A 23,333-nucleotide genomic window follows, 5' to 3' on the forward strand; every position below is an offset into this window, starting at 1 on the left:
TTCTGTTGTTTTACCATTTAAAGTTGCATATTTATTCATTCATTATTTTTTATGCGAGTGTATTTGAAGAAGCGTTATTTACAGTGTTCTCTGTCATTTACACTTTTGGCTGGCAACTTATAAGACGCTTTTCAATACATTTAAAGTTAGAATGTGAATACCTAAAATATATGTTTGTGTAAATTGTTGAAGTAACATAGTCGAAAAGGCCTTAAACGTATTTTTACGCACTGATTTTTTTTTTTTTCCAAAACATTTTTCCCAATGAAATTCCCACATCTGTCTGGGAAAGAAATGTTCAGAGTTACCAAAGACTGGACGGAACATGCTCGGGCTCCGGTACAATGGGCTACATGATAAAAATATTTCCATACATTTAAAAGTGAAAGGCTGTTAGGTCATAAATAAATACATTTATTTTAGTATTTTCGCAGCAGCCATTATTCTGAATTTAATTACGTTTTCCTCTTTTATCCATCAGATCACTCTAAATATATGAAGGTTAGTATTGTATTAAAAATTTAAATATTCATTTCGATCAGCGTGTTTGTCATCGAAGAGGCGAAAAACCACATGAGAGCCTACAAATAGATTTTAGATGGAAGCGCGAACACATGCAGGTCTTCAGAACCTGCTCTCTCTTCACGTGCCAGAGGTGAATAAATGAGCGATTTAAAAGGAAAAGAACATTCGTTTGTATTTTTACTAAAATTCCCCGCAAGGATACATCTGTGAGTTCCAATACATTTCAATAACGCTTTGAATTTTTACACAGCCTGATAACGAACGTGTTTATGTGCGAAGGTCGTGATGGTTTCACATCTTTCATGTGCGCAGCCTGCAGCGTCCTGCCTGCGTTTAACCCTCACAGTGTGGTTGTAATATTTGAATTTGAACGAAATGTTTCTATTTCACATCGATATGAAATATAGAAATAATTGTAGGCTTCTTGTAGATGCATTGGTAGGCTGTATGTTCTTTACCAACCTATATTGCGCAAATGGACGCGATGCGAGATCTGCACTGTTTAATAGGAGAGTCAGATTATGGAAAATCCCAGATTGTGTTTTGGAGCACTTTGGGGATTGGAGCTGCCTGTGTTGGTTCCTACGATCCTCGGTCCGAAGCCTATAATGGGTTCTCTTAGCTTTGAACACCGAGCTGCAAGAGGAAGTCCTGCTTTGCTTCTTGTCAATTCACGATGTAGGAAAACACGGTTTGAACGTTTAACTCTTTCGCCTTTAATCCCAACCAGCGTTAAAATCTGGTGCAGTAACACGGGTCTGTGAGGAGGCGGGGCGGCGGCAGCTGCAGCCGCAGCACGCTTGGTTCTGCGCTGCGGTAAGGGGCCCGGGTTTTATTTGCGCCGTCGCTACAATGTGCAGAACAAGCGGGGAGACAAACCCTGCAGACAATAAACAAAGAGCGGCTCGCCATGTGCGCTGCAGCTGCTGTGCGCGCACACGCACACAGCAGCTGCAGCGACGAGCTGCGGCCGCCAGGGGGCAGTCTGAGCACTGAAAATGGCAGCAAACAGCATTACCTAAGGTGCTATTTTATGCTTCTTATTGCACGACGTTATATAAGACGCGAGAGAGAGTCTGAATAATTAAAGGAACGTTCCGATCACTTTTGTTTGTGTGTGTATTATTGTGGAAGAAAACAAACCACAGCTTTGTCTGTGCAATGTTCAAATATGTCAGCAGGTATCATGAAATCCTTTCCACCTGCTGCTCTGTCACTGACCCTGACCTCTGACCTCTCTGTACTCAACACAGGAAGTGGATGTGCAGCAGTTATTTCATGTTTTAAGCAGGAACAGATATTGATTTCTGGTGACACTTAATTGGGTTGCTGTCTTTTATTGGTCTGCTCTGAGCCTTTGCAGTTACACACATTCAAATAAATGTGCAAAAATATGAAGACAATCTAGAAACAACTACACACGAAGAAACATAAAGGTATGTACAATTCATATTATTTATGGAACTGACATCAGGCTGGCTGGTAGCTCTCTAACCGCTTCAACAGGACCTCAGAATAGCCAGGTGAGTAGTACCTGAAACACACACACACAGCTCTTATCATTACTTTAAATTCTCATTTTGATCCACTTTTTACAGGCACCATAAATTGTTTTTATTTAGCTTCTAAGGGACATGAAGAAGTTGATGATCTATTGTGCATCACTCAGTTTGGAGAAGTTAGCTGTTAGCATGCATGTGCTGGGTTCTGTACCTGACTATCTCCTCAGGGAAACAGCCGTTGATGGCATTGATGTACTCCTGCAGAGGAGAGCCGGCTTCAGCGTCGATCTCCTGCACCTTCTTCAGGCCCCCACTGGTGACAAACAGACGGCGAGCCTTGCTGTCTTTAGGCAGCACCTTTTGAAGAAGGAAGAACAGGGACAGTGTAAGATGAATAGAAAAGCATGTATTGAAATATGTATAGAAGTGATCAGCCTCTTCGGCCTCTCTCACCTTGCTGAACTGGCAGACCACATGTTTAAGGATGTTGCTGGGGGCTTCGTAGAGGAGGGGCTCCAGCAATGGCACATCGGTGCACTTCTGTAGGATGCTCTTCAGAGCCTTCTTACTCTGGATAAAAAATAGAAGACAGGTGAGGCACCATCCCTTCTGATGGTTATTTGTGTTGCAGCCTTAGCGTCTCACTTTGGCCTGCAGGTCCTCGGAGCTGCTGGCATCCATGTAGAGCTGCAGCAGCTTGGGCAGCAGGCCGGCTGTGGCCACTGCCCTGGCGTGCTCAGGTGTGTGATGTCCTATCTGACCCAGTGACCAGACGATGGCTACCTTGATGTGCTGCTCAGACTCCTCAGACAGACAAAGGGCCAGCTGGGGCACCCCCTGCAGGACAGGAAGGCACACGGCACAACAGAAGCTGTTAGGCCAATGTGACCTACATACCAAATGTGAAGGAATGTCTCTGGATTTAGTGACTGTCATGCAAAGACATATGAACACCTTGGAGAGGATGACAGCCATGGCGAGGTTCTCACTGTGAGCCGCCACATATCCCAGCATCATGACCCCAGGCAGCCGCAGGTTTCCCCGAGAATCGTCCAGGTAGTCGATCACCGTAACCAGGCCACCGCAGTTCACAATCATCTGGGCCAGCTGGGAGAAAAAACACACACACATCCAGACAGTGTTATTTCACATGTGTGTGTATGTGTGTGTGTTAACAAACATCTGAATCTGTGCGGTATACCTCAGGTGTGTGTTTCACCACCTCCCGCATCAGCGTGATGACATTTTTCCTGACATAATCGTCTGGGTCTCTGAGGCAGGCCATCGCCGCGGGGAAGATCTCAGCATCAACAATCATTTCTGCCAGGCTGACCGAGTGCTTGCTGATCTGACTGAGCGCCGAGAACACCTGCCTCTGTATGAAGGGAAGAGGCAAGAGGGAAGAGAATCAATGATTAAATATCATGTAAAATGAATTTCTCATCCAACAATTTGCATCATATGTTGGACTATCATGTTTTTTGTTTTTTTTTTGTTTTGAGTAATTGTTTAAGTTACAAAAATCTGCATCTCAAGCTGCCAAATGGCTCTAAATTAAAGATAAATACATTTTTTTCTTGTGGCTTTTTAATAATAATAATGAACTGAAAACTTGAAAACTCATTTATACGTATAATTGCACAATGTTATCAGCAAGTATGAAATATTAGCCATTGGCTAATAAGATGGAGATGTTGGTATGTAAAATATTTTCTTCTGTTCCATATTGTCAATCTTTATAACACACAATGTGTAGGAGAAAAAGGACTATTTTCAAGTATTTTGTATTATTGTTTTGTTTTTTGTGATGAATAATTATAATTAATTAATCAGTGGCAATATATTAAGACATTAAGTTTTTCCTAACATATTTGTTGAAGCAACAGATCATATATTATCTGCTTATATTATCACCATGAAAATTTGTTTTATTATAATTATAGAATAGAGAATATAATTATTTGTAGCTGGAAAACAAAGAGGCTGCTGTCTCTTTGATTCTTGTCATCACAGGCTGAGTTAAAGAAGCAGCTGCTCTGCAGAGACACAACATCTAAACACACACTAATCCAGGCTCACCTTAAGCTTGGCGTCCGGGTTGAGGATCATCCGTGCCAGGTGTGCAATGGCCCCGGTGTCCACCACAGTCTGGGCCAGCTCCAGCGAGTGTTTACAGATATCACTAAGAGAGGAGGCTGCGATGCGTTTGAGGGCTATCTCAGGCTCCTGGAGACATTGCATCAGCAGGGGGGCAGCACCTGCATCTACAACCAACTGAGACAGCGCTATATGGGGACACAAGGTAAAGAGAGAGAGGTGTGTGTGTGTCCTCTGTGAGACAAAGCAGAAGGAAATCAGAGCGCCTTACATGCATTGTGCCTTGCGATGAAGCCCAGAGCCCAGGCAGCAGCCTCCCTCACCCCTGGGTCAAAATCCTCTAGGCAAAGAACCAGAGCATTCACCCCCCCGCAGGACACCACAGCCTGGGAGAGCTCAGGGGAGTGTTTGGCGATGGCACGCAAGACAAATGCTGCTGCCTTCTTATAGAACCTCTGCACAGAAAACCACACATTAAACACACTTTAGATGAATTATTTAACATACAGGACCTGTAAGGAAAAATATCTAAAGTCAGGAGGTATCACTCTGATCTGTTTTCTGTGTTCAGTACTGTTTTTTTTCCAGGTTTCAGTGGAGATTTTCCACCCAGGACTAAAATTCTGCAGTAAAAACTGTTATATTCAACCAAGTGAATGGAATCCAAATTTAAGATTCAAGCATGAGACTGAAAGTAGACCTCCCCTCCTTCTATTCTGAGCCCCTGAGTGGGCTGAGAGGGAGGCAGAGAGGGAAAACAAAGGCCTAGCTGCTCTCACGTTAAAGGGCTCTTAGGCTTTGGAGTAGCCCCCAGGCGAGCTGCCAAGTTAGCCCAACACACATCCTCACATTCAGGGGGGCTGACCCCGAGGTCCTGCAGGGTGGCTGTCTCTTCCCTCTCTCTCTCTCTCTCTCTCTCTCTCTCTCTCTCTCTCTCGCTCTCTCTCTCAAACACACACACACAATCACACCAGCAACTCCATTACAACTGGAATGAGATACTAACATTCTGGGAGGCCAGAGACTGGACCAGCGGGGGCAGAATGTCCTCCCTTACTACAGCCTCAGCCAGGTTATCATTGTTTTCTGCTAGGCGGCCCAGAGCCAGAGCTGCCGTCTGCTGGATGCTGGGGACCACATCCAGCAGCAGGGGACGCAGCATGGAAATCACACCTGCAGGAGAGGAGCCAGGTCAGTGCTAAGTAACAAACTCTGACAGCAGCAGGTGGTGGTTGACATTTTTTTGTTACTTACCTGCTTTTTGAAGGAGCTCTATATTTTGTTGTCTTGTTGCCATATCAGCAACAGTTTGCACAAACTGCATCCTTGACTTCTGATACTGCTCAAACGCTGCAGACAATGACAGACAGTGAATATCAGCCCAGGCTTCCTGCTCCTGAATGAAAACAGCTGATGAATCTCACCTTGGATTATCTGTCGTTGGCTCATCGTGACGCCTCCTCCTCAAAGGCACGAACCTCACTCCTTTAGATTCCTGTTTGTGTTTTTAGTGGCTGGATCGCTGCAGCGGCAGACTCTGTTGTGTTTAAGTGTTGCCGCGGTAACGGACAGGAAGCTGAACGTTCTGCTCAGAGCGACACGCTCTGATGTCATGGTTTGATGTCGCCGCTACAGTGATCACATGGTTCATGTAAGCCTCAATAGTTCCAAACAAACTGCGTGCTGCCGTTTATTTCTATGGAAAATGTAACGGGGTAGAAAAGTCCATATTAAATTTATGGCGAAACAGGCGCAACACCGCCATCTATCGATGTGGCGGAGGCATGGGAACTGCACAGAGGAGAGAGGACGTTGTTATGGTAAGACATGCTCTCGCACGGTCCGGGACAATTATTGATTTTTCCTGAGTGTTTGATGTTGTTACGTTAATATTTTACTGTGTAAGATTGGTGATATGATTCACGCTAACTGGGGTGAGCATTTGCTGAGACTGTAGCCCATAAAGCATTGTTTAGAGACTTTGTTAGTGAAGCTAACCTAGCTTAAATGTTGATTTCATTCCACGTGTTCGGATGCAGATTTGTCCCGAGACTGATGCTAACCCATGCTTCTGCCGTGTCCTCTGCTGTGTTGCAGGACTAATAAAAATCTCAGAATCCACCTGATGGGCATTGGCATTTGTGAAGCCGTGGTAACGTGGAGCTGCACTCTTCAGACATGTGTGACCCGTCACAGAAAGATAGCAGCGAGTGCCTTATTTCATGGTAAATATCAAAATAAACCCCACAAATGTATATTTCCATTTGTGTCAGTTATGCCTTTGAGTAGTGGTGTGGACCACTTAAAGTACTGCATTTATTATTTAGAAAGTGTTAGATCGGGAGGCGTGTGGATACACTAATATGTCCCGGTTTGTCCCGGGTGAGTGAGACTGAGGTGAGCATCTATCATGTGTTGTATTTTAGCAGATACAGCCTATAGACAACCTCTATCTCCCTCATCAGGCTGTTCAGTTAACATTAATGAAAGATATGAGCTGAACAAAGGAGAAAATATATTTAACCCACAAATAAATGTTCGTGCCTCTGTGGCGATGAGATTATTCCTCAGAGACTCTGTGGAGTGGGTTATGGACTGTAATATAAGATTTAAAAAGTCACTCCTATCATAAGGTGTTTTATTCACCATTTTGAGAATCATAGAGGAGAACCCAGAACCATGCAGATGTTAAGATGAAGCCTTACTCGTGTATTAGATCTATCAAAGAACCACCTGCAGTATTATGCTTGAATACTTAGATAAATGTTAAATAACATAACAAAATATCTCTTCAAGCAGCTGTTTGATCACACTTGCAATTTATGTTACAGCTGATGGTCTGAAATAAGGATGGGTGGTTACAAGAGTTGTCCAATAAACATGGTTTTATTAAGGAATTATTGAAATGAACAATTGTGTGTGAGTGTGTGTTAACCTGTGAACAAGAAAATAAAGAGAAAACAGAATTGTTTCACTGCACCATATTTTTATATATATATATATATATATAGCAATAACAGCAATAACTCCTGGGCAGATATTGAGGGAGAACAGTTTGCAAATGAGGAGACGATGAATCAGAGGTCAGCGACTGCCAGGGACCAGTCAGTGAGGGGCCACGGTCTGTCATGACAGGGCCAGTGTGGAGGACACTTTGCTATTAAAGCTGTCGGATGACATGTTTTCAGTGACTGCTTATGTTCACATACATAGGCTGTAATGTAGTACAGTAGTGAAGTAGCTTGACATATATATATATATATATATATATATATATGTCCATATAATTATGGAGTCTCAATTGTAGTAATTTGTAGTTAGTGGTTAAATCTCAGCAGCTGGTCAAAGTCAAGCTAGCTAACTAGCAGGCTAAAGCTGAAAAAAGATAAATTTATACTGACACTAACACGTACTAAATAAAACAGAATCACAACAGAAGTGTCTGCTAACACAAGAAATACACTTGACCATGTGAAAGATAATGATATCATAACTTACTGCTTAACAAGCTTTGACTTAGCCCCTTACAACTATTCACTTTTTAACATCAATGTGGACATTTCATGCAAACCAATTTGCATTTGGTGATTGTTCTTGACGAGCCAATAAAATCAACAGAGTTCCATCCCTTGTTTGGAACTATTGGCGTCTCCATAACCCGGAAGTAAGGTCCGCCATTTTTTTACAGGGGGAGTCTGTGGAATTGTCGCTACTCTGTTTTACTCTACTGCTCTGGTTTCCAAGAGTTTAAATCGAGGCAACTGACCTGGATGAATGAGAGCATCCACAGATATATTGCTCTGGTTCTGCTGCTCCTGCTCAAAGATCGTCTCCTGCAAAGATGACTCACTCTCGGATCAACACCTTATTGGCGTTTCTTAGAAACATGGTCAGAGTGAGAGTGCAGTTACACATCTCTGTTTGTTCCCGCTGAAAGACTTGTGCGGATATGTTGCACAATTCAAAGAAAAACACAACCTCGAAGCGGGTGATGACTTTAAACACTAAAAACACTGAGCGTGGTGCTGTGGAACGTGGACATTTTATTTTTTTATGTGTGCTTGTGTCCTCAGATGACCCCAGACAACGGAGGCTTTCCTTTTTGTAAATACAAGATTTCTGTCACATGTGCTGTAAGAAGTTATTATAGGGAATTATGAATAATTTACCTGATAATCTCACTATTTCTGCGGCAGATGATCAGCCTGATAGTAGAACAGGTCTAAAAACAAACCTGAACAGTGTGTGACACACAATGAGGGACAAGACTAAATTAATTTTGTGGACTGAATTTAATTTTAAATAAATATAAATCCACACATCAGAGCTTTTTGTGAACATTGTTTTTGTATTTCTACACTTTATTATTCTTAATTTATAGGATTAAGATTTAACAGACAATCGGAACCAACATAAAAACACTGTTTATAGCTGCTGTGTCTTCATCACTCTTTGATGGAGAGAAGCCTGGATTATTATAAGGGTCACTGTGCCTCGGTCACTCCAGTTAACCAATAAAAAGTCATGTGTGTTATTACTTTTGTGAACTTTGACGCTGTCAGTGCGCTCTGGCTTACAGTGAGTGTGTTTCAGTAACGGCAGGAACTGTCCTGAAGTTACACCACTGGGTGTTCACTGCAGGTGGATGGTGGTTACAGATCTTATCGGGTCGTGGATCAGCTCGGGGTTATTGCGCAGGTTAGATCGCGTCGTGTGGCAGCTCCCATGATCTTGTCTTTAACTGATCTGCACATCTCTCTGTCCCTCTCCTCTCTCTCTCTCTCTCTCTTCCTCTCTCTCGCTCTCTCTGGAGATGCAGTGTGCAGGCCTGCAGATAATTAGGTCAGGTATATCCTATAATGATTTCAATTTCTTCTTAATAACAGAAAAGGAAAGAAATAAACAAGTGGTGTATTGTGTGTTTATGTTATTATCCCAAAGAAGAAACAGTAACAAGTGAAAAAAGAGTAGTCTTAAGAAAGAAGATTGTAAATGCAGGAAAAGAATAAAACAGGTGGAAAGCAAAAAAAATGAAGAAAAAAGAAAAGGCTCTGAGGTGAATTATTTGGCTTAGTCTGGAATTTAATGTCAGAGAAACAAGAGTCCTGTACAGGACTGGACAAAGTTAGAGGCCAAGAAAACTCCACTTCTGCAGAAAAGACACCTCCAAGCCAGACTGAACAGGGACAACCTGGAGGAAGATGAGACAGGCTGGAGGAAACTGGAGCTCTTTTGACACGGAGATGTTGTTGTTTGGAGATAGAAAGCAGACACATATAACCCAAAGAACAGTTTCCACAGTCACACAGTGGTAGTATAATGCTGTTAGGGTTCTCCAGTGAGTCTGAATCTGAATCTGAATCTGAACAGCAGCAGTCTGCAGCAAAGTGAATGTTACTGACTGAGCTGCACAAAGTTCTGACTAAATCTGTGTCTAAACACCAGGGTCCATGTCCTGAGAGATTTCTAAGCTAGGATTCCTCAGGAGATGAGCCTCAAACTTTGTTTTTATTTTGGGTAATTGGGACATATGGTTGAATAGGACACTTTTTATTTTCTCACCTGATAAGTAAAAACGTGTTGTTGCTAAATCCCAGCTGTGAGACTGCATCATCAAAACTGAAAGCTCTTGTTGGTGTGTCATCATGTAAGTGATAAATGTTTAAGCTAGTTTTCATTATAAGGTCACAAAAAATGAGCTAATTATAGAAACATGTCATTTTCAACAAAAACATCGTGGACTACTAGCCTACTATAAAAAACTGTATTCATCATGTTTCTATTATTGCAAATGAATTGCTTTTTTACGTTTTGTTTCTTAACTCAATAATAAATGTGCTGTCCCATTCATCAAAAAAAAAAAAAAGAAATTACATTTTTTTAATTTTCTTGTGTTCTTTGTTCCTCAGATTTTCAGCAAAGACCTTCAGGTCACTTGTATCATGCGCTGGGTTGAGTTGTCAAATTCTTGACAGAAAACCTTTTATAAGTTAAAAAAATGCAAAATCTATTTTAATCGCCCTAAATTTACCCCATTTATTTTTTTATTTTTTTTATTAAAAATTGACACTTTTATAATGGGGTTAATAATTTTAGTTTTTCAGTAAATGTTTCGGTCTCTGTAAAACATGAATCTCTTTGGTCATAATCGTCAGATCATTTTCGGATAATAATTTTCAGATTTTTTTTTTTATGTTTAAATGAATTTTAGTTTAAATTGAATCTCTGCTTTGTACAACCAGAAAATCCCGCTGCCTCAGCAAACCTCCGTTTGACTGTCCTTTAACTTGTCGTCATCTTTAAACGAGAAAACAACGAGGACAATCGCAGCACCACACAGACATATGTCTCGTCTCACGCACGTCGCTGCGCATGCGCATTATCCTCACCTTTGTGCCCTGAGCGGGAGGTTTGAACCGAAGCACGGATGAGGAGTTTTGCCTGGAATAGTGAGGGAGTGATTTGATGTGAAGCAGGTGTGGACTCGTGGAGTAACTTTGTTCTAAACCGGTAAATCGGTAAGTGTGTTTAGGACCAGTGTCACGGTGACGTGTGTTGTCCTGGTTTAAAGGAGCTGTTTATCCAGAGTTAGCGCGGTGGTTTGCGGTGTTTGGTGCAGACTGTGCGCTTCCTCAGAGACAGCTGTGTTTGAATGTGCAGGTAACTCAGGCAGCAGACTTTAAACCTGCTGCCTGAGTTACCTGCTGCCTGAGTTACCTGCTGCCTGAGTTACCTGCTGCCTGAGTTACCTGCTGCCTGAGTTACCTGCTGCCTGAGTTACCTGCTGCCTGAGTTACCTGCACATTCAAGGTTCAGGTTTAAAGTCTGCGGAGCTCACGTTGCTTCATTGTTAATGTTAAACAAAGCTTTTGCTGTGAACATTAATCAGAACAGGGAGGCAGCAAAACTCTGGAAGTCTCTTTTCATTTCAAGACGTGTCACTGTGTCAAAGTAGAGGAAATTCTACGTCATTTCAGCCCTGTGTTGTTGGTCCTTTGTCACAGTAACGTCTGTGCAGGTGTTCGTCACCTTTGCTGCAGAGTTCTGTAGAAATGTGCGTGATTGAGAAGTTTAGAAGAGACTTGTTGTTACACTGAACCTCTTTTACAGAGAAACCGTTTTAATTAAGTGAAAAAGTGAAAAATCATTGTTGTCATCAGAGAAACATCAGCTGAACAAAAAAAATCCAAGTTGGCAGAGCTAATATAAGCTCTTTGACTCCAGTAGATTGTTAAAGCACATGGCACCATGTTGCCTTGACAATCTGACTTTTCGCAGCTTTTTTATTTTTACAGCAAAAATGGGAAAAAAAACATTTTTGCAGGAGGAAAATCAGTGTTTTAGTAGCTACACACTTCTTGCAGTTTCTCTCGCGGAGTTATACTGAATTAATACTTTATTCTTTTACAGTACTACTTCCATTTGGCAGCACCCAATATGTCCAGTATGACCCTCTTTGGTTCTGACGTTGCTGCTGCAGTCAAGAAGGACACTTCAGAGTATCCGTCTCTCAAACCTGTCCCACCATAAACATCAGGTAGGAACTGAAAATGGAATAATGGATGTAACATAGTGACAAACTGTCGTAACTAAAAGTTTAAATAGTAATTTGGACATCGTGGTCCAAGTAACCACCAGTGATGAGGACTTTTCAAATAAAGAGCAGCGTTTTTGAAGCACATTTAATCCATAATCCGTTCAAAAGACACTTTAGTCACACTGGAAATGTTTTAGGAAACTCTTTATTCGTGTCGTTATAAAACGTTTTTAAAATGCCCACACAGTAATGAAGAGATGTCAGAGCAGGAGAGTCCATGATACATCTCAACTGAGCGTCTGCGGAAAATGTCACAATGACGGATTCTTTTTTTCTAAGCTTGTAGTTTTTTTAAAGCTCTGTAATATATTTATATTTTTAAACGAAAGCCCACATAATCTTAGCTTATATTTAATTTAGTTATTCTTTCAACTGTAAAGATAATTAATACATTAAATTTAATTAGCCTCACAGCGCATGTGAGTAATATTTTTTAATAATTTCTTTATATGTTGTTTTTTGTTAGGATATAAAAGTGTTTCTCTGATTGTTAATAAGAGTAAATTAAAGTAAATCACTCGATGTTTGTTTTAATTATGTATATTTTTAATTATTATTTTATATTAATTTATTTTTTCATTTAACATTATTATTAATATATAGTAATTTATTCACTTTTAGAATCAAATAATTAAATTTGTTAGCAAACAAATTAAATAAAAACACTAAACATAAATTAATCAAATATTATTCTTTTATCGCACGACTGATTACATTTTTACTGCAATGAAAAGCTGTTGATTTAATGCAGATAAAATGTAGAAAGCGCAGGTTAGGCGATTAAAAAATATGATATTATATAAATAATGTATGCTTCTTATCTTGATTAAATGTATTCAGAAACCTGAGGCAGGTCTGCGCCTGCTCTGCGCCTCTTTGACGCAGTTATCTGCTGCTTCAGACCGACATCTGGCGCTGATCTGCGCCGTCTGTTCATTTCAATGATTCCTTTATTTGGTTTACAAAAACATCAGACTGAGCTGCGACCTCCCAAAAACACAACGGAACCCGTGTGCATAAGTGTAAAATGTTTTTATTTAGATGTTTTATACTGTGCAACAGTAACAATACAATAAGTTGTCCATACAATCGAGCGATACAAATACGGAAAACAGAGACATCAAAACATCTGTCATTGAGCATGAAATGAAGCTGAACAGGAGCCCGGGTCGTTCCCTCAGAAGAAAGGGGAACAGAGAGAATAACATCATCGCTGATTAAATATGCTTCTTGTTTCTATTTACACGCAGATTCTCTAAAACGGCGCAGAGAGGACGGCGGCTCCATCCCTCTGCGGCTACAACAAAGTTTGTTTTCTCCAGTAAAAGGCAAAGTAAAGGTGATTTTTTTCTTTCCTCCGTAGGATTTTTTTTCCATGGAGTCAACAGCGCTATACAAACTCTTTTCTTTTCTTTCATTGGAACATGAGATTCCAAACTGACACGTCTGTGGAGAAAAAAAACAACAAAAACACGCCGACCCCTCTTTAGAAAAGAAAGAAGTGTTACCATGAGCATGCATGTTTAAACTGAGCTTTAAAATATCCCAACGCACATGAACTAATCATGATGAACACGTTTAATTTGACAGAACAAAACAGAACCTTCAGTCGCGTCTGTAAAATAAAGATGTAGCTTTAAAAGGGGATAATTGTCCTTCTGCCGCCAGACTTCCCTTCTTCTCAGCACCTGCCTTTATATTAAAACCCGCGCCTCCCTCCGTGCTTTTATTTTGAAATGTCTCTGGTTCCACTACGTTTAAAACTTACAAATGATGCCATAATATTCAGAACAACAAATGGAGAGAGAAAGAGATAACATTGTCTACACAATGGAACTACGTTGGCATGAGGACAGTGTAGCTGAGCGGGTGTCTGGCGTTGGCTGGTCCGGTCCGGTCGGCTCCGGAGCCCCGCGTCATCCGGAGGAAGTCGACGATCCGTTCAGAGAAATCTTCCGGGGTTTGCCTCCGCTGCCGCCGCCGCTGCTGCTGAACTGGGTGAAAGGTCGGCTCTGGGTCGGGGTTGTAGGGGCAGGAGTCCCGTTGATGTTGTTGTTGTTGTTGTTATTGGGGCCGTGTGGGAGCTGAGGGTGAGGCGACTGCGCAGGCGTGCCAGGGCTCGGCAGCGAGGAGGACGTGGACGGAGCCCCGGCGGGACTCCCGGTTTTATCGCTGGCAGAGTCGCTCTCTGGACCGGATCTGCTGGCGCTGTTCTGTCCTTCCTGCTGAGCGTGGCTCACCTTCATCTTCTTACAGTTGGGTCTGACCCGGTACTTCAGCGGCAAAGGGCCGTTCTGCAGAGGAGACGCCAATAATCAGTTCCGGGGTTTACATTAGTACAAACAGAGGTCATATCATGTAGACCATACAATTGGCAATTAAATTAAATTAGAATGGATCAGAAAGTCTGAACATACTATGCAGAGGAAGCACATGACTCAAATTTTAAAATTAAAATGCACTTTAATGTCATCTGTAAGTCTCCATTTTTCAGGTAACCACCTAAATACTGCAGCCATATGTCAAATTATTTGATTTTTTTAATCTCCCTCCTCTCTGTGTGTTTGTGACTTTGTTAATAAGTAGACTAATATTTTTTTAATTTACAGAAAAGTGATGTAAATTATCTTTGATTAAATAAAATGTAGAAAATTAATGAAAAATTAATATGTCCTAAAATGTCAAATTAATCTAATTACAGCAAAACCTATTGTGCAACTCATAGAAAGACATTTAAGGATGAAATAAATGAGTCTTACCCTTCTCCAGGTGTAGATATATGCTATGTCCATTAATGTGTAGTAATCTTTCAGAGGTTCATCTTCATACATGACATCCACCTGAAGAGAAATTCAAAAGAAATCATTTTAATAAAGTCATTTCATCGACTAAATTATATGTATTTAAAATGTTATCAAATCAAATATTTAAGTACAAATTACAGTTTTATATTTCTGTGCTCAGACCTGGTAGGTGTTGGGGATGTCCATTTTGCTGCGCAGGAACTTCCTCAGATGCATGATGGTCATGGCTGCTGGACACTGCAGGTACCTCTTGTTAGCCACCTGCAGGTCAAATTACAATGTCAGATATATGTACGGCTAAAAATCTAAGTATTTACAGAGAAGAGTGGTCCACCTTAAATGAAAGAAAAGAGTATTTGCTGCATTCAGATGGTTCAGGATAATGTCCTTTTTTAAGATGGTGTAAGCAGACATAAAGCTGAACATACCTGATCTTTGGACGGCTTGTCCTCGGCTGCACCTCCCAGTCTGCACAGAATAAAGATGGAACAAATATTATTCCGCTGTGTCATTTATTTACACTTTTATCACATGGTAAACCATGACATTAAAAAAAACAATAAACATCACATATAAATACACAATAAAATAAATAAATCAAAATTAAATGTAATCCACAGTTTTTATAGACAAAGATTCCAAGAAAAGAACTGGATGCATACAAAACTCAAGAGGACAGATTCAGTGTCTGAAGCTTGCAGGTGAACTGAATACATTGAATAAAATGATTTTATTTTGGGTGAATCCGTAGGTTAAATATAGAACATTGTAAAGAAAATGTTACTGGGAAAATATTAATAAAGAAAATAAACATGTGTATATGTGTGCATATATATATATATATATATATATATATATATATGAACTGAACTAGAATGTTTCAATGTAGGGACTAAGACCACAAATATTTAACATTACTTGGCTGCAACATTATCTAAAAGTGAAATAAAGGTCATGATTTCTGCTGAGGGGAATCACTTAAACATAAATATTACTCTGTCACACAAACTTTAGAACAAGCCTACCTGCTGTGATCAAAGAACTCGATAGAGAGACTGATGATCTCATCATCTGTGATAATTCTCTTATCCTCGTCCGCCACCTCCCCACGATCTTCATTCGATCCGTTGGAAGCTGCAGAAAATATAACAAACAGAGAAATAGAGCTGAATCTGTGAAGCAGAATTCTCCAGTAACCAAACGTTCATTTTGCCCTTGATGCAGAAGCGGAACTCAGGCGCTCTCTGACTCACCATCTACAGGATGCTCTGCATAAAAGTCTCTCCTTCTCTTCATTTCATCTGGAAACATTCAGAAAGTCAATTATTACACATCTGTTCACTTTCATTTCTCACAAAGGATTCATTCTGAGACTGAACACACAGTCACTGGTGCTCGGTTTCTCCTCAGATCTGAATATATTTGTTGAACACAGCAGGGTCTGTGACGGTTTAACAGCATTATTTTATTATTATTATGGAGAAAAATTGGGTCAAAACTGCCACACAGTCCAGTTAATCATAACCCCACACACTGATAGAAGCCTTGGCAGTGAAACAGGTGTCTTTCAGACTTATATTTTCAAACATTTGTCACATCAGCTTCATTAAAAACCATCACAAATCCAGAGCTTCACACAACACAGTGCAGCCAAACCTGAACATAACTGTGTAGAAATATCTGTAACGTTTCCAGGGGGGGGAACTGATTAAAACAGTATTTAATCTCATTTTTCTCAGACTCTCTGAACTTCTTGTTTGTGATGAATGCAGTTGCCTTGGCGATTCAGCTCTGCTGAATGATGATGGATGACTGAAAGTCTAAACATTTGAAATGCTCTTACTTTTGAAGAGGCCAGGCACCAGCTTGTACACAATGTCCTGGAGAGTTTTGTCAGATCTGAAAGAGAGGAAGAGAGTCTTAGTCTGAGAATATCAGCGAAACTAGATCCAGCTGATAAATGAGATGACACAGGGCAGAATATGGAAATATGGAAGTTTCTAAGTAGTTTTTAGGGAGCCTAAAAGATACTTAAAATGAACAAGGTGCATTAATTCAACCCGCACAGAGGCAGATTACTTCTCTTTAAAGCAAATATGTGGTAAATAAACAGAGAAATATGAAGTGTATAATGGCTGGATATTGAAAAAAAGTTCTCACCTAATGTTGAGCAGTGGTTTGGTTTTATGCACTTGTACATCACAGATGGGACAGAATTTGCTGGTTTCCAGATACCGCACAATGCACATCTTGCAAACTGCAAACCATAAAAACACGTATATATACATTCACACACACACACACACACACACACACACACACACACACACACAGAGTGTCAATAGAGATGTCATCAGAGAGGATTTCCTGAATAATGTCAGGTCTGCTCTAAGGAGGAAGCTTTTTGCTCACATGAGTGAAGACATTCGATGATGGTGGTGGCATCTATAAAGTATCCTCCACACAGCACGCACATCAGGTGAGGGTTGAGCTCCGTGATCTTTATCCTGGTGGTCCGGTGCATGTTGAGAGAAGTGGAGTGGGAAAACAATCCTGCGTGGAAAGTCAAAACAACGCAGAGGTATATCAGAGGGCTGCAGCGTTCTCTGACAGCGCACAGCGGACCATTTGGACAGAAATACAGAGAGGCCGCCTGCTTGTTTGACTGCGTTAAAGCAACATCATCTTTTATGCTAATGTCAAAGTAACCAAAGGGGGAAAGGTGGCAGATTGATAGGCGGCAGCGGCGCAGCAGTCACCTGACTGAACCGCAGCGAATAATCATAAATCAATCACATGCAGATCGATGGAGCTCCGCGCAGCGCGCATTCGCCTCATCTTAAATCAACATACTTTAAACACATGGCGACGTCAGAGGAACGAGCCTAATCAACACCGTCAAAAGGTTTGGCGCATTCAGCAATTTCTGCTGGACCAACATGATCCTTCAGATCTGCACGGGGATCTGCTGGCTGGACATTGTTGGTTATGTGTTATGTGCCCGAGTCCAGCTTTGTCAAAAGAACAGAGAGCTGGAAATAAACCTGATGAAATAAAAATATTTCAGAAAACACAGACATGATATAAAAATAGATCCACGTCTCACGGCGCCGCTTTAGAACCACACGTTCAGCGGAGACGATTTGGGACATTTAGTGGCACAAATATTAACCACTGCCCTGAGGCGCCCCGGGGTTAAACGGGGGAAGATGTGAGGCATTCACTGCGTCAGGTGTGCCACAGTGGCTGTGGGGAAACCTGAGCGTTTCTATGGGCAACTCATTTTGCTTTTAGCCCACATGGCTGGTCGCCAGTGACCAGAACAAGACAGGATGTCTAAAACCAAAACAACAGCACGGCGAGCTGCCGGTGTGCGGAGCGATAACGAGGAGGGACCGAGGTCTCCCTCCGCGCGCACACAGACAGCCGCTGGACTGCCAGGCTGCCGACAGCACGGCTAGCCATTTTTGTGGAGGAAAAAAAGCCCGTATCGGTTTAACGGGGCTCTGAGGGTTCCTTCAAAAGGGGGCGAAAGAAACGGGTAAAAAACGATTTTACACAAGCTTGAGAGACCCATGAGGACTACAGAGGAGGAGTGTGTGTATGTGTGTGTGTCCAACTCGGTGACTGATCCCAGCTTTACTGTGCTTTGTGGTTTTAATGGCGTGTGCGCGATATTCGGCACTGTGCAGCACCAACATGGCCAGACAGCAGAGACTGCGCTGAAGTTGAAGCGCACACTGGAACATATTTATTCTGCGCCATTGTCAACTTAACCCACATCGAACCGCTTTATTAAACAACTACATTTAGAGACTATGAGCACCACAGAAGAAGTGGTGGAGACACTCGAAGTGTCCGTTTTTATTCGATATTGACCCGGCATGACGCAATTTTTTAGGGAAAGACTGAAAAACCAATAATCTGGCTGTAATCTCTGTAAAGTTTGGATACAATAATCTGTGCATTTATCTAAAGGAATAAAAGTGACCAGCCATTAAAAGTCTTTAACCCACAGACTATGAGGAGGTGGCCGTCTTGAAACGCTGGATGACAGCCAGCCAGTCCAGCTCTGAACCCACACTGTGTGGGTCACAGTCGGCACCATGCCCGAATCCCGGCTGGTCTCAAAGCTCCAACCGACCTCTCCTCCTGACCGTCTCTGAACAGACCACTGCAGACAAGTTTGGACAGCGACTCCGTTCAAAAGGATGCCTCACACATGGGCAATGATGGATAATGTCCACATATATGCAGGAAGCCTGTTGCGCCATTAATCGATTGACTGGTGTTTGGACAAATGGTCTCCTTCTGCCCATGTGGGAGCTGGAGCGCTCACTTTGTAAGACTTCAAGACAACCAGAGCAGAAATCCAAAAGTAAAGACGTCCATAGTGGGAACGAATATTGCTTTATGCTTCAGAGTCGTATACATCCAGCGCGCTTAGCATTCCTGGCTGTGCCATTTGGACTCTCCTTTTTAAACCTATAGACTAAATATGGAGTCGATGTCTCCAACACGTGAACAGCTGCTGGATCTTTAATTCTTTCAATAAAACAACGTCAAATATAGAAAATATCTGGAATTCCCCGGTCACTGAAGTAACGAAAAGGCATTCAAACCCCAGTCACTCCTCTGGTAAAGGCTCTATAGGTCAACAACAGCTCGACAAAAAACCCTGTTAAACGTCAGCGCCGGGGGAAGCCAAGTCATCATACTCACCGCTGTCTATTCAGAAAAATCCCATTTAAATAGCTGCATATTCCAAATGGCTGAAACTCAATGAAGCCAATACAAAGAGGCAACTTTTATCCTGTGTTGAATATCAGACAGGTTTCATTGTGATCAAGCCACACACTCTCTCACCGTCTATATTATCACATGTGAGGCTGTCAACCTGCACAACGAGCGCAAGGAAATACACCAATTTAAGCCATTACTGTACGCAGGGTCCCCACCAGCACTCATGGGGGAAATGATCATTTTTTTTAGCCCTAAAGAGAGGCAGTCCTGCCTGTCCTCCACGAGCAGATCCACGTCCCCACTGTGCGTCAACGTTTAGGTGAAAATATTGAAATCCACAATGACCTTAAATGTCACCAAACTAACAGTGAGCTGGAAACAGCTCCTGAGAATTCAGTGAATTTACAGACCTCTTGGCTGCTTGGCTGAGGCAGCCTCCTCTTTGTATACTATCCGTCCTGTCGACAGTATTTTTTTAAATTTCCCAAAAACTCATTAATTCTTCTGAAATAAGATGAACACACCACAAACCATAAACAGCCCCATTGTCTGTTTAAACCATGATCCAGTGTTTACCAGCAGCCGTCATGAAACATTTATACACCATAGAACTGGTTTGCCTCCCTGTCACGTTCATGGGAGCCATCCAAGTTAAGTTAATAAATCCAACATATCATCATATTACCAGAAAACAACACACCACCCACTTCACAACACCACAAACATTCCAACTCTATAAAATGAGCACGCTGCGTGGAAGTATGGGTACAGGGAGACCGTTTGGAGCACTTGCTGCTGTTACCATCTCAGCCAACCCAGCCTGGCTCGCCACGGATCTCCCACTTTACATAAATCCAAACGACGCAACAACAAAACCTGAGCGTGATCAACTTATACAGACAGGTTCCTGAACGCTTCACGCTGCAGCGGGCAGTGTGCGTTAAGAATAATTGGCGTTTAAAACCGAGCGGGGAACATCTTTTGCCAAAAAAAGTGGTGCGCAGACACACACAGAGCTCCACGTCGGTGATCGCTGCAGCCACCGCTGAAAGGTCCACATCCACCGCTGGATCGTTACGTAGAAAAAACACAAAAGCGCAAACCCCAAACGCCTCCTTCTGACGCCGTTAGTTAGAGACGATATCGAGTAAGACATACCTGGAGGCTTGGCTGGGAATCCGTGGTCGTGAGGCAAATAGACAATGAAAGTTGGGAGGCGATCAGCAGAAAATGAATTAGGAGCCGAGCCGCCATCTTGAAGCAGGCTGCAGACGCTGTCAGTGGCGGAGAGCGCACGGCGGACCGGAGCGCATTCAGATGTGGCGAATACAACTCCTCGTTTCCTCGCCGCCTGTGCGCCGTGTGCTTATCCGTTCGGCGGCTTCGAAAGATCCAAATCCTTCAGCTTCGGCTCCAGAATGCTTCCACTTCGGCAGCGATAACTTTGCCTCCAAAATAACCGCTTCGCCCCCAGTAAAATGCAGCAGTGTGTGTGTGCTCCGTGGAAACTGACACCGTCCCCAAAATGGCTTGTAGTTCGACCCGCCCCGCTTTGGTCACGTGGTCTCGTTGCTTAAGGGTGCCTTGGAATTACTGTCGGTGTATGTTGTTTCTCCTAATCTACTACACATGATGCAAAATAACATGATATGTGCACACGAAGAGGTTTTACAACTACATCTCAGAAAGAATTCAGCAGTTTGAGCTTTAGTTGAGCTGAAATAAGGACAGGCGGCTTCCAGAGGGCGCCGAAAAATTACTGTCGGTGTATTCTGCTCTCACTAATGCATGACGCATGATTTGAAATAACACATTAGTGCAGTTTGGTGCGCTTTTCAACACAATATGTCACAATATATCAAACATATGACGTTCCCCTGATTGGATGCGCAGAAAGTAGGCTGCTCACGGTGCACCCTCGCCTCTCTGTGATGTTAAAAATAACTGCAGCACACGCGTTCACACACGTTCGTGTCGTTTTGACCGTCAAATGCTTCGATTCACCGACTGCAACACCAAAGTCTGCTGGGGCGCCGTGGCAGCTGCCGTATTAATCTCTGCTGATCGTTGCTTTTAAAGACCCACGCACTTGGTTCCAATCCGTCCGTGTGACAAATGGCCCTGGTGTCAAACCTTTGTCACAGGCTGTGCTGACATCTGAAGAAAAAAAAATGCGCCACAACTTCCACTTGATGAATTGGAGTCTTTATCCCGCAGCCAGCGCCGCTGAAAATGAAGGCATCTCGGATGTTTATGGAATCTGAGCCGCCGCGCTGCTTCAGCATGAGGGAGCTTTGAACTCTGAGCTGAGGTGGATGCAAGAAGGTTCATGAGAGGAACCGAAATTCTTAATTTACTCACACAAAAAAGACATGTAGTCTTGCTGGCACTCTTTAAAAAATCCTCCTCCTGAATAAAAACTCTCCTGTTGCAACGAATGCTGCAGGAAACAAAATACACTGCTGTCATGCAACTATGGCAAAAATCCCACTCAGGCTGGAGCGTGTTTACAAAACACATCAGATTCTTAACTGGACCCGTATTCAAGCACACTTCCACATCTGTTCCACACAAACATACAACACGACAAAGAAAGTGCGGTACTGAAACACAGGATTTTATTTTTCAGTTGGCACACATGTCATGTCAAATCTCAGGTAGTACAAAGAAAGCTATAAAGAGGTGAGAGAGTGAAACTGGAGCCTGGACCCATCACATCTGACTGGCTTTCTCCACACTCTTGGCAGCGTCCTTCAACTTTCCCACCAAATCCTGAAAAAGCGGGATTAAAAACACAGCAAAAATAAAAGTCGACATAGATGTTGTCAGGAAAAATAAATATTGTACTCAATAATTAATCTGGGATTCTTAATTTTAATATTCAAAGACCGGGGACGGCGATATCTGGAATTTAGATCTCACTCCAGCCCGCATTATTTCAGTCCACCCTCAAATCACTGCTTCAAACGCAAACATCTACAAACAGCAGTCAGTTACATTTTTCCTTTTTATCTCAGATGAACTGAATGCACCACACACACAGTGCTGCTTCCTGTATAGGTCCAAATTATTTTAATTTTGTTAAATCTGGACTGTTGCGCAGGAAATTCCCAACAAGGTAAAACGATTTAACACGTGCATTTTGTTGGGAAATTTCCCAGTTTAAACACGAGAAGTACATCACATTAATCAGTTCGATTAGTCAACAGTTTCCCATGCTTTTGTCTGTGATAAAGTGGCTGCATTTCATGCGTAAAGGCGCAAAGGTGACAAACAGATAGTAATTTCCAATGCCAGATCACTGGCTCCTCTACCTGTAGCTGCTCCACTGTGCAGGTAAAGTCGATATTTTGCGAGGATCCTTGTTTCTGTTCAAAGGAACAAACAGAGTTTTTAAACGTGACAGACTGTCAGGAAAACACAAGAATAGCAGAAGAGTGAGCCCATGCAGGCTGTGTCACCTCAGTGTTCAGTGATATCACGTAGGAAGGCTCGTTCACTTTGTCGAGCTGTTCTTCTGTCGGGAAAAGGACATTTTAGAGTCACATGACAGAAGTAGCAACAAAAAGACATTTTTACCTCATATATCTACCTTCATGTGGTACTGGAGACGCCAGGAGACGTCGGTAATCTGAGGTGGACGCCTTCCTATGCTGGAGGAGAGACAGAGAAATGATTATAAGTCTTTATCCAGGATGCAGATACTTTGTCTCTTCCACAAACAGTGTATTATAATTTGCTGCTCTTTATCAGCCAGCCTTTCATGGCTCAGATCTAAATCCATGAAACACAGCCTGTTGAGCCATACTCACATAATTATATATTCAATAAATAATGGGAGCATGTTACAGGGTGTCAGCAAAAAACATTCAGTCAACAATTATGTTTAATTTATAGAAAAATATGCTGTCACCTCTTCAACACCTAAACATAATAATCAAAGTGGGAACCAAAAACCAGTGGTCTATAATTCTCACCTTGCTAACAGGCGTTCCAGGTCTTTTTTATGGTTCTGTCAAACAAAACATGCACCTGTTAGTTACATCACAGCTTCAAACAGAAGGA

General features: G+C 42.1%; 2 protein-coding genes across 3 annotated transcripts in view; both read right to left on the bottom strand.

Annotated features, from left to right (window-relative positions):
- Window positions 1-1,995: 1,995 nt before the first annotated feature.
- Window positions 1,996-5,660, bottom strand: spag6 (sperm associated antigen 6). The gene is made up of 11 exons (XM_028433566.1): window positions 5,549-5,660; window positions 5,379-5,474; window positions 5,131-5,297; window positions 4,396-4,579; window positions 4,107-4,312; window positions 3,229-3,402; window positions 2,982-3,134; window positions 2,673-2,864; window positions 2,481-2,597; window positions 2,239-2,384; window positions 1,996-2,059 (listed from the first exon to the last, which is right to left on the bottom strand). Exons 1-11 carry the CDS (start codon window positions 5,571-5,573, stop codon window positions 1,996-1,998), a joined length of 1,524 nt encoding a protein of 507 aa, XP_028289367.1. The 5' UTR covers window positions 5,574-5,660.
- A 7,078-nt stretch (window positions 5,661-12,738) lies between these two features.
- bmi1a (bmi1 polycomb ring finger oncogene 1a) overlaps window positions 12,739-23,333 on the bottom strand; it is a 12,781-nt gene continuing 2,186 nt past the window's right edge. Inside the window, exons 4-16 of one of the 2 annotated variants that reach the window (XM_028433313.1) lie at window positions 23,246-23,280; window positions 22,116-22,127; window positions 18,724-18,740; window positions 17,953-17,982; window positions 16,938-17,078; window positions 16,686-16,782; window positions 16,369-16,424; window positions 15,779-15,826; window positions 15,551-15,659; window positions 14,954-14,993; window positions 14,688-14,786; window positions 14,481-14,561; window positions 12,739-14,015 (exon numbers count right to left, since the gene is read on the bottom strand). In XM_028433313.1, the coding sequence (XP_028289114.1) occupies window positions 13,638-14,015; window positions 14,481-14,561; window positions 14,688-14,786; window positions 14,954-14,993; window positions 15,551-15,659; window positions 15,779-15,826; window positions 16,369-16,424; window positions 16,686-16,782; window positions 16,938-17,078; window positions 17,953-17,982; window positions 18,724-18,740; window positions 22,116-22,127; window positions 23,246-23,280 (1,143 nt within the window). In that variant the 3' untranslated portion in view covers window positions 12,739-13,637. Of the gene's footprint in view, window positions 14,016-14,480; window positions 14,562-14,687; window positions 14,787-14,953; window positions 14,994-15,550; window positions 15,660-15,778; window positions 15,827-16,368; window positions 16,425-16,685; window positions 16,783-16,937; window positions 17,079-17,952; window positions 17,983-18,723; window positions 18,741-20,426; window positions 20,833-22,115; window positions 22,128-23,245; window positions 23,281-23,333 lie in introns of those variants that run through there. The other variant, XM_028433311.1, reaches the window with a different exon arrangement.

Source organism: Parambassis ranga, chromosome 20 (assembly GCF_900634625.1).
Source record: "Parambassis ranga chromosome 20, fParRan2.1, whole genome shotgun sequence".
NCBI lineage: Eukaryota > Metazoa > Chordata > Actinopteri > Ambassidae > Parambassis > Parambassis ranga.

Coding starts and splice junctions, on each gene's coding strand:
- spag6 (XM_028433566.1), bottom strand. CDS start 5,573: ATGAGCCAACGACAGATAATCCAAG. Junction 4,313..4,395: donor CATCGCAAGGCACAATGCAT/GTAAGGCGCTCT, acceptor GTCCCCATATAG/CGCTGTCTCAGTTGGTTGTA. Junction 2,385..2,480: donor TGGTCTGCCAGTTCAGCAAG/GTGAGAGAGGCC, acceptor CTTCTTCAAAAG/GTGCTGCCTAAAGACAGCAA.